This window comes from Eulemur rufifrons, chromosome 2 (genome assembly GCF_041146395.1).
Source record: "Eulemur rufifrons isolate Redbay chromosome 2, OSU_ERuf_1, whole genome shotgun sequence".
Lineage (NCBI taxonomy): Eukaryota > Metazoa > Chordata > Mammalia > Primates > Lemuridae > Eulemur > Eulemur rufifrons.
Window position 1 is genome coordinate 9,464,820 of NC_090984.1, and position 10,058 is coordinate 9,474,877.

General features: G+C 53.1%; 2 protein-coding genes across 2 annotated transcripts; one reads left to right on the plus strand and one right to left on the minus strand.

Annotated features, from left to right (window-relative positions):
* Positions 1 to 210: 210 nt before the first annotated feature.
* DAND5 (DAN domain BMP antagonist family member 5) lies at positions 211 to 2,422 on the minus strand. Its single transcript, XM_069495092.1, has 2 exons — positions 2,111 to 2,422; positions 211 to 456 (listed from the first exon to the last, which is right to left on the minus strand). Exons 1-2 carry the CDS (start codon positions 2,420 to 2,422, stop codon positions 211 to 213), a joined length of 558 nt encoding a protein of 185 aa, XP_069351193.1.
* Positions 2,423 to 7,139: 4,717 nt separating this feature from the next.
* GADD45GIP1 (GADD45G interacting protein 1) lies at positions 7,140 to 10,057 on the plus strand. Its single transcript, XM_069477649.1, has 2 exons — positions 7,140 to 7,495; positions 9,325 to 10,057. Exons 1-2 carry the CDS (start codon positions 7,146 to 7,148, stop codon positions 9,641 to 9,643), a joined length of 669 nt encoding a protein of 222 aa, XP_069333750.1. The 5' UTR covers positions 7,140 to 7,145; the 3' UTR covers positions 9,644 to 10,057.
* The last annotated feature ends 1 nt before the right edge of the window (position 10,058 follows it).

Here is a 10,058-nt window from a genome sequence, read left to right on the forward strand (position 1 = left end):
TACTAGTCGTCCATCCCCATGACTGGGGCTGTGTCTACTATGCCTGGGAGCAGGGTGGGAACTCTGGGGACCTGTCTACTTATCCCTGCATGCTGGTGTCTTGACCCAGGGAACACCACTCAGGTGGGTGTCTTTCTTGGTGTGTCTCCCTCCTTCTCTCCCCATCTCTCCAAGGTGCATGTCTCTGGGTGCACATCTGCGATGCACAGCTCATGCCTTCGGGCTGCACTGACACCCCTCGACGAGCACGGTGGATATCTTCACCCGCCGACGGGCGGCTGGGCTGCTGCTGCGACACCACAGGACCACGGGTGCCCGGCGCTTGCGGGAGGGCCCACAGCTGTTGCAGAGGACTATCGGGGTGGCGTCCGAGCTGGGGACGTAGAGGGAGGAGCAGTGGCCAAAGCAGAGGTGATTGCGGAGGTGGGCGGCCGTGCAGCCAGGTCGGGAGACAACCTGCAGCCAGAGGCAGGGACACAGGTCAGGGCAGTGGAGTCTGGGGCCACAGTGTTGAGAACAGTTGCCTGCCCACTTCCACCCACCCCATCCTGAGAGGCATAGGTGCTGGAGCCAGGCTGCTTGGGTTCGAATCCTGACTCTGCCATCTCTTGGCTGTGTGGCCTGGAGCAAATTTCTCAACCTCTCTGGACCTCTGTTTCCTCACCTGTAAAATCACTGAAGTTCAACTAGGAAAAGAACAAATCACTCTGGGGCTTTCATCTGAGAGGATTAATTCAGGGAATTTGCTACCCAGGGAAGAGCAGGGCTGAAACACCAAGCAAGCGGTAATGATAAGGTGGGCTAAGGATTGGCACCAGTAGGAAGCCGCTACCACCACCAAGGCTGAGGGATAGCAGTATTGCAGGAGCCCATTGCCTGGCACACAGTTGGTGCTCAATAAATGTTAGCTTTGTCCAGACATGATGGCTCACTCCTGTAATCCCAGCACTTGGGGAGTCCTAAAGCAGGAGGATCACTTGCAGTCAGTAGTTCAAGACCAGCCTGGGCAACATAGCAAGACCCCATCTCTGCAAAAATATTTTAAAAATTAGCTGGGCGTGGTGGTGAGCACTTATAGTCCCAGCTACTTGGGAGGGAGGCTGAGGCAGGAGGCTCCCTTGAGTCCAGAGTTGGAGGCTGCAGTGCGCTATGATATGATCGCAAGCCTGGGTGGCAGAGCAAGACTCTGTCTCTACAAAAATGAAAACAAAAACCAGATTCAATGAAGGTTTGCTGAGCAAAGATTGAGCCAAGGGGTCTTGGGAACTGATGCCCTGGCCCTGCTGGGCAGGGTCTCAAGCACTTGGCGTGAATCTTCCACTATTATTAACTCCATTTGAGACCCAGAGAAGGGGAGGTGACTGACCCACCCTCAGTCACCCAGAAATCAGCAATGAAGGCAGGATTTGAACTCAGATACACCTGGTCTCGAACTGCTGGCCTCAAGCGATCCTCCTGCCTCCGCCTCCCAAAGTGCTAGGATTACAGGCGTGAGCCATCACGCCCGGCCCACATTTTTAAACAATTGACATTTGAGTAAAAATCTGAAGGAAGTGAGAGAAAGGGCCATAGGCTGTCTGGCTGGAACAAGAGCACTTGAGCCAAAAGGCACAGCCAGTGCAAATGTCCTGGGGTGAATAGAAAGTTGGCATGTCTGAGGAAAGAGAGGCTGGTGTGTTAGGGGTGAAGTAAGTGAGGGAGAAAGTGGGGGGAGGTCAAATCAGGGAGGTAACAGGGTCCGAGAGGGCAGGACCTTGTGGGCTATGAGGAGGACTTGGGCTTTTATTCGGAGTGAGGTGGGAGCTATGGAGGGTTCTGAGGGGAAGAGAGATGTGACCCAACTCAGGTGTTCACAGGCACCTTCTGGCTCCTGAATGGAAAATTAGACTTGGGGAGGGAGGGTGGTGATGGCCAGACTAGGATGGAGACAACTGTGCCCACCCCACCCATGGGAGAGGCTTATGCCCTATTTTACAAGGGAGGAAACTGAGGCTCAGAGACATTTAGGTGGAGGATACAGAACTTGAACTCAAATCTGTCTGGGGACACAGGTGCCCTCTGCCAGTGCTGAGGCCCAGCCCTCTCCTTCTCCTGATAGCCACCCGCTCACCTGAATGAAGGGCACAGCCTTACACATCTGCTGGGTCGCTTCCTGAGGGTCCAGCGGCAGAGACAGGGCAGTGGCCACTCCCTGCCTATGCTGCAGGGTGTCTGTCTCCTGCCGCCTGGTTTTCTGCAGGCCCAAGAAGGCCTTCCAGCTGCCAAGGGCAGGGGCTGGCACCTGGGGGGCCGGAGCCCCTCGGTCCAGAGCCCAGGTCTGATCGGCTGCAGCCCAGGGCTGGAGTCCAGGTCCCCCGGAGCCCGTGGGCAGTGGGACCCCACTAAGCAGGCTCAGGAGAGCGGCTAGCCGGCCAAGGAGCATCTGCCTGTCTGTGCGTCCGTCTGTCAGTCTGGGACTGGGCTCAAGGTCCTGGGCAATTGACCCTGCTGTCTGGTGAGTGGAGTCTGGGTGCTCCGGACCGGCTTTTAATCACTTGCCCCCACCTGGGCAGCCTGGGTGGTGCCTCTGTAAACCCACAGTGGGGGAGAAAAAAGTAAACTCAAATGTGTTGGGTTCCCACACCTCCTCCCAGCCCAGTGGGGGACACGGGGGCTGGGCCTGTGGTGTGTGAGCTGTGGTGACCAGAAAAGACAGGTCTGAGGACAGGAGCACAATGCCTGAAGCCTTGAGTGGCTGCTTTTCCAGCCCTGAGACCCCATTCATCTGTTTAGCAAAATCACACTGTGTAGCTGTGCTTCTTGGATTTCCAACTCAGGATTGCAACTTCCTGGCTGTGCAACCTCAGGCAAATCCCTTAACCACTCTGGGCCTCAGCTTCCTTAGTTCTTACCTTATAGGGTTGTTCTGAGAACTCAAGGACATAATTTATGTAAGGAGCTTAAACAGGCTGATGCACAGTAGCACCATGAATCACTATGATTAACATTACAGGTGTGGTGGCTCACACCTGTAATCCTAGCACTTTGGGAGGCCCAGGCAGAAGGATCACTTGAGCCCAGGAGTTCAAGGCCAGCCTTGGCAACATAGCGAGACCCTGTAGTCCCAGCTATTTGAGAGGCTGAGGCAGGAGGATCACTTATGCCCAGGAGTTGGAGGCTGCAGTGAGCTATGATCACACTCCAGCCTGGGCGACAGAGCAAGACCTTGCCTCAGTTAAAACAAGGAAACAAGGTTATTGCTGCCGGTTTTTTTTTTTTTTTTTCTTTAACACCTAATATAGGCCAGAAAGTGAGTCCTCGCCTTGGATTTTACATTGTGCAGAAAACAGACAATAAAAGACAATTAAGTTGATTTCACAGCCTTGTGTTAAGAAGATATTAAAATGGGATGCGCCTCACGTGGGGGTCGGGGCCAGGGATCCTGTCTCCAGGGTGGTCAGGGAAGGCCTCTCGGAGGAAATGGCATGTTGCTGGGAACAGCCAGGTAGGGGGTAGAGGTTGGAGGGCTGGAAGTACATAAAGTGGGTAGGAGCCGCGTCCCAGGCTTTGGGGCCCCCGAGGCGCCGCCTGGGGGTGGGGGGTCCTGGTCCGGTCCTGGCACCTCGCCGACCTCCATCTCACACCCAGGTGAGGAGCTGCGAGGCCGCCGCGGGCCGTGAGAAGCTGCCGGGCCGGCCCTTCCCGCGCCCTTCCCTCCGCGGAGCTGTGGGACGCGCTCGCCCTCTGGCGGCGGCTCCCGGGACTGCGCGGCGGCAGCGCCCAGAACACCTGCCTCGCAGACCCCCCACCTGGAGGCGCGTGGGTGCCTCCGCTCCGCCCTAGCTGTTGGAAGTCCCCCAGCGTGTCCTTCCGCTGTCCTCTAGTCCCAGTTAACGGCAGCCCGGTCCTGCCAGGTGCTCAGGCTCCAAACTTTGCAGCATCCTTGACCCCTCTCTTCCTGACTCCTCCCCTCCGCCCCCAATCCTATATGACAGCAAGTCTGGTCCACTTCAGAATCTACTCGCAATCCGTCCGCTTCTCACCCGCTCCTGATCAATGCACTCTCCTCCGCCCCTGTCGGGTGGGGGCTCCTGCCCTCACCCCCACATTCTATTCCTCCAACAGCGGCCAGAGGGCGCCTGTGAGCCCCTGAGTTGGGTCACGTCCCTCCTCTGCTCAGAACCCTCCATGGCTCCCATCTCCGTGGAGACAAAAGCCAAAGTCCTTCTCAAGGCCCACCAAGCCCTGCACAACCTGCCCCATTACCTCCCCATTCCGCGTCCCTCCACACCCTCTCCCCTTTCCACACTCCCTCCACCCACACTCTTTTATTCTTATTTTCCAATCTCCCCAGGTACAATCCCATAATACTATGCAGCTATGCAAGAGTGCAGAGCTCTTTAAGTTTGAGCATGGAAAGATTTTTTTTAAAAAAACAGATACAGGCCGGGCGCGGTGGCTCACGCCTGTAATCCTAGCACTCTGGGAGGCCGAGGCGGGTGGATCGCTCGAGGTCAGGAGTTCGAGACCAGCCTGAGCAAGGGCGAGACCCCGTCTCTACTAAAAATAGAAAGAAATTATATGGACAACTAAAATATATATATACAAAAAATTAGCCGGGCATGGTGGTGCATGCCTGTAGTCCCAGCTACTCGGGAGGCTGAGGCAGTAGGATCGCTTAAGCCCAGGAGTTTGAGGTTGCTGTGAGCTAGGCTGACGCCACGGCACTCACTCTAGCCCGGGCAACAGAGCGAGACTCTGTCTCAAAAAACAAAACAAAACAAAACAAAAAAAAAACAGATACATAGAATTGCTCTGTGTGTTTTAAACTTAATATACATGGCATTATCATGTATGCATCTTTGTAACTATCATCTTTCCTCCATGTCATGTTCCTTCATTTTCACTGCTGAAGCTATTCCTCTGTACATACATACCCGAAGTTTATTTCTCCATAACCAATTTCTTTCTTTTTTCAGACAAAGTCTCACTATGTTCCTGGACTCAAACGATCCTCCTGCCTCAGCCTCCCAAGTAGCTGGGACTACAGGCACTTGCCACCATGCCTGGCTAAATTAGTTAATTTTATCTTGTGTGAAATTTACCTTAATTTAAGGCCTGCCCTCAGAAAGCCCCTTTTTCAGCACCAGTTGGCACCTGCTGTATGCAGAGCCCTGGGCCATAGCTGAAACTCAACCCAGGCTGGTTTGACATCAGAGTGCCGCCAGGGGTGGGGGACCTGCAGCCTTCTGATTTCAAGATTGTGCTTTTCTAAGCACCATAGGAGGCAAGAAAAGTTTCATCTTTCGCTTCTGCACCCTTTTTAATAGAAAGATTTGTGGCATTTTATTTTGTTCTATTTATTTATTTATTTGGAGACAGTGTCTCACTCTGTTGCCTGGGATAAAGTGCAGTGGCGTCATCATAGCTCACAGCAACCTCAAACTTCTGGGCTCAAGCGATCCTCCTGCCTCAGCCTCCCGAGTAGCTGGGACTACAGGCACGTGCCACCGTGCCAAGCTGATTTTTCTATTTTTGGTAGAGATGGGGGTCTCGCTCTTGCTCCTGACCTCAAGTGATCCTCCCGCCTCAGCCTCCCAAAGTATTAGGATTACAGGCATGAGCCACCTTGCCTAGCCCGCTTCCACTTCTTAATGGCTTTTCCTGCTTCTACATATAGACCCACTCAATGTCTTTTTCTGTTCAGCAGCCAGAGGAGAATTGTAAATCATATCCATCAGTCTTCACTCAAAGACCTCCCATGGCTCTCTTTGCCTTAGAATAAAACCCAAACCCCTCACCATGGCCTATAAGGCCTGCATGGCTGGCCCCTGCCTAAAGCTCTTCATTTCACTTCCTCCCTCAATCCCCTTCATTCATTGGCCCTTACATACACTGGCTATCTGGCCCTCAGCAAACCATGGGAAAAGACTTGCATTTGTTGAGCATGCGCCCCAGGGAAACTTCCTCATACCCACATTGAGACAGGGAGATTCACTGCAGCATCACTTCTGCAATCAAGAAAAATTAGAAACAGCTTAAATGCCTGTTAAACCAGGCTGATGGAATAATTATAGTTTATTCATACCATGGGCAATATCAAGCAGAGATTTTTTTTCAATTTTTTTTCCACCACTAAATACAATACGAAAATATATTTTACACTGTGGACCAGTGACAGCAGATTGTATTTTCCAAAGAGGCCTCAAGTATGTCCCTTCAGTGGTGGCTCATGCCTGTAATCCCAGCACTTTAGGAGGCCGAGGCAGGAGGATCACTTGAGGCCAGGTGTTTGAGACCAGCCTGGGCAACACGGCAAGACACCATCTCTAAAAAAGTTTTTTTAAAATGAGCTGGGTGTGGTGGCGTACACCTGTAGTCCCAGCTACTGGGGAGGCTGAGGCAGGAGGGTCACTTGAGCCCAGGAGTTTGAGGCTGCAGTGAGCTATGATGATGCCACTGCACTCCAGCCTGGGCAACAGAGCAAGATCCTGTCTCAAAAAATAATAATAATAAAATATAAATGTTCTAACAAACAAACATCTATAATGGATTTTAAATATTTAAATTAAAATAGGAAGTAATATGTAGATAGAACTTAAAATTGAAATATTTGTTTTAAATACGTATTTATATTGTTTAAAATAAAATTTAAAACATTTAAATTTTAAAATAAAAATGTAAATGCTATTTATTTATTTAGAGACAGGGATTCGCTTGGTCTCAAGCAATCCTCCTGGCCCAGCCTCCCGAGTAGCTGGAACAGCAGGTGCCTGTCACCACACTCTGCTAAGTTTTAAATTTTTTGCAGAGACTGTGGGGAGAGGTGGGAGGTGTCTCACTACCTTGCTCAGGTTGGTCTCGAACTCCTGGCCTTAAGTGATCCTCCTGCCTCGGCCTCCCCAAATCCTGGGATTACAGGCGTGAGCCACCGCACCTAGCCCTAAATGGTATTTTAAGTATCTAAAATTAAAATTAGGTTTTTAATAAATAACTGCTTAAATAAAATGTAAAGCTAAACTTGACGTATGAACTATTTATTATCTCCTTCTCCCCCCTCCCCGAACTGAGGCAGCAGGGGCGCCCAGCCTGGGCCCCGTCGGACGCAGCGCTCAGGCAGTGCCGCGGGCAGCCCGGCCGGCCCGTGAGGACCCCGCACGGCCAAGATGGCGGCGCCCGCGAGACGAGTGCGTAGCCTGCTTGGGGTGGCGGCGACCCTGGGCCCGGGCTTCCGTGGCTACCGGGCGCCGCCGCCCCCGCGCCGCTCGCCGGGACCCTGGTGGCCAGACCCGGAGGACCTGCTGACCCCGCGCTGGCAGCTGGGGCCGCGCCACGCGGCCAAGCAGTTCGGGCGCCACGGAGACGCCTCGGGGGTGGCCCCGGGTTCGCTGTGGCCGTCGTGGGAGCAGCTGCGCGAGCTGGAGGCCGAGGAGCGCGAGTGGTACCCGAGCCTGGCGGCCATGCAGGAGTCGCTGCGAGTGCAGCAGCTGGCCGAGGAGCAGAAGCGTCGGGACAGGTGCGTGTGTGCAGGCAGCCGTGGGGTCTGCATGCTGTAGGTTCACGTGCATACTCACCCCGCTGCAAAACAAACCCTAAATAAGTCCATTTAATCATTCATCAGCAAATCTTTACTGAGCGCTTACAGTATGCAACGCCCCGTCCCAGAAGGGAACGAAACAGGCAAGATAATTTCAGAGGGCAAAAGAGGACCACCAGGAAGATATTTATAAAACAGGGTGAAGAGTGCGTGCTTGAGGGCAACTTGGAGTTCTCAGGCCTCCCTGAGGAGGTGATGTTTAAGCAGAGATCTAAGTAACCCAGACATAGCCTTGGGGGGATCTCGGGGAGGACACTGCCGGTAGAGTGAACAGCCAGTGCAGGGGCCCTGAGGTAGGATGTGCCTTAAGGAACAGCCAGGAGACCAATGTGGCTGGGAAAAGTGGGAAGTGAAGGCAGGGAGGTCATGGGGCCTGGAACCAAGCAGAGAGGTTGGATTTGGAGGCAGATCTGAAGGATTACGTTTGAGGGAAGAATAGAAGACCAAGGTCATCCAGAGGGTGCCACTTCTGGGTGGGGGGAGAGCAGCTCTTGTGTACCTGGTGTTTAAACTTCTTGTTTTCCCAGTGCCTTAAGAGGAAGGGGGGATTGCCCTCATTTGATTATTTATTTTATTTTTTATTTCAGCATATTTCAGGGACATAAATGTTTAGGTTACATATATTGCCTTTGCCCGCCCCAGCAGAGTCAGAGCTTCAAGTGTGACCGTCCCCCCCAGACAGTGCACACCCCATCCAATAAGTACCCTCATTTTAAAGATGAGAAAACGGGCCTTGGGGAGGTGGAGTCACTCAGGCAGTGCAAGGTGGAGCAGGATCTCTCATCTACCCCTTCCCACCTGGGTGACCCTGACATAGGGTTTAATTCTTCCAGCTTCACTTTTTTTTTTACCGCCCCCCCCCCCGCCCCCGTTTACACCTGAGAGCTTCACTTTTCTAATCCTTAAAAAATGGGGCTGTGGGCCGGGCGCGGTGGCTCACGCCTGTAATCCTAGCACTCTGGGAGGCTGAGGTGGGCGGATCGTTTGAGCTCAGGAGTTCGAGACCAGCCTGAGCAAGAGCGAGACCCCATCTCTACTAAAAATAGAAAGAAATTATATGGACAGCTAAAAATATATACAGAAAAAATTAGCCGGGCATGGTGGCGCATGCCTGTAGTCCCAGCTACTCGGGAGGCTGAGACAGGAGGATCGCTTGAGCTCAGGAGTTTGAGGTTGCTGTGAGCTAGGCTGACGCCACGGCACTCACTCTAGCCTGGGCAACAGAGTGAGACTCTGTCTCAAAAAAAAAAAAAAAAAAAAAAAAATGGGGCTGTGACTGGTACCTACAAACTCATAGGATTGGAGGGGAATGTCTATTTCTTGCTTTCCTTCCTGTTCCTAGAATTGGGCCTGGCATACAGTAGGTGTTCTGTGATGTCTGTGGAATGGAGCAGGTTATCTATAGGAGTGGCCCAGCATGGTGTGTGGCACTCAGATGGCTCAGTGAAATGTTGAATTGACTTGGCCTTGGCCCCTGAGAACTTAACCCACCCTGTGATCAAGTTCATGCACAAGTAACTATCTCTTCATCTCTTCTTATTTCTTTACTTGTCAGGGACCTTTCCTGACAGTGAATGGCAGTGATTAGTCTTCTTCCCACTGCCCCCCACTCCCACTTTTTAAAAAATCTCCATGGGGGAGTTGGGAGAGGTAGCTGTGGGCAAAGGTCTGTGGGTAGGATGTGGGTGGATGGGCTCTGCCCTGGCTGAATGTGGCTGTCCTCACGGCCCACCCTCCCTCCCCTGCAGGGAGCAGCACATTGCAGAGTGCATGGCCAAAATGCCACAGATGATTGAGAACTGGCGGCAGCAGCAGCGGGAGCGCTGGGAGAAGGCACAGGCAGACAAGGAGAGGAGGGCTCGGCTCCAGGCTGAGGCCCAGGAGCGCCTGGGCTACCACGTGGACCCAAGGAGTGCCCGCTTTCAGGAGCTGTTGCAGGACCTAGAGAAGCAGCAACGCAAACGCCTCAAGGAGGAAAAACAAAGAAAGAAGAAGGAGGCAAGAGCTGCTGCAATGGAAGCTGCTGCAGCCCAGGACCCAGCAGCCTCTGGGGCACCCAGCTCCTGAGCTTTGTCCTTTCCCAATAAAGCCTGCCACCTGACAAGTCTCCTGAAGAGCTCTGCATCCTCTCTCAAGGTGCGCCTCCAAGCCCCCTGCTTCCTACCCCGGCATCTGGGGCTGGGCAATCCCCCACGCAGCTCTGCTTACAGGGGGACTCTAGGCCATGCCGACTGGGACTTTCGGGGGAGAGAAAGGGGAATACGATGGGCAAATAATGGAGGAGCAGATGGCAGAAGAGAAGAAGGCTTCTGTTTACCAACATTAATCTCCAGTAATTAGCCAATTACCAGGGGGGAAGTGTAGCCAAAACAAGACTGGTGAGGATGGTGGAGGTGAGGAGAAGCAGCCCTTGCAAGGCTGAACTGGGGCTTCTGCACACTGCCTGGGAATGTGACAGCTTCCGGGGGGAGGAGACACTGGG

Bases quoted from the DNA above. Each gene is read 5' to 3' on its own strand.
- DAND5 (XM_069495092.1), bottom strand. From the start codon at position 2,422: ATGCTCCTTGGCCGGCTAGCCGCTCTCCTGAGCCTGCTTAGTGGGGTC. The intron at 457-2,110 runs GTGAGCGGGTGG...CTCTGGCTGCAG, and splicing joins AGGCTGTGCCCTTCATTCAG to GTTGTCTCCCGACCTGGCTG.
- GADD45GIP1 (XM_069477649.1), top strand. From the start codon at position 7,146: ATGGCGGCGCCCGCGAGACGAGTGCGTAGCCTGCTTGGGGTGGCGGCG. The intron at 7,496-9,324 runs GTGCGTGTGTGC...CCTCCCCTGCAG, and splicing joins GAGCAGAAGCGTCGGGACAG to GGAGCAGCACATTGCAGAGT.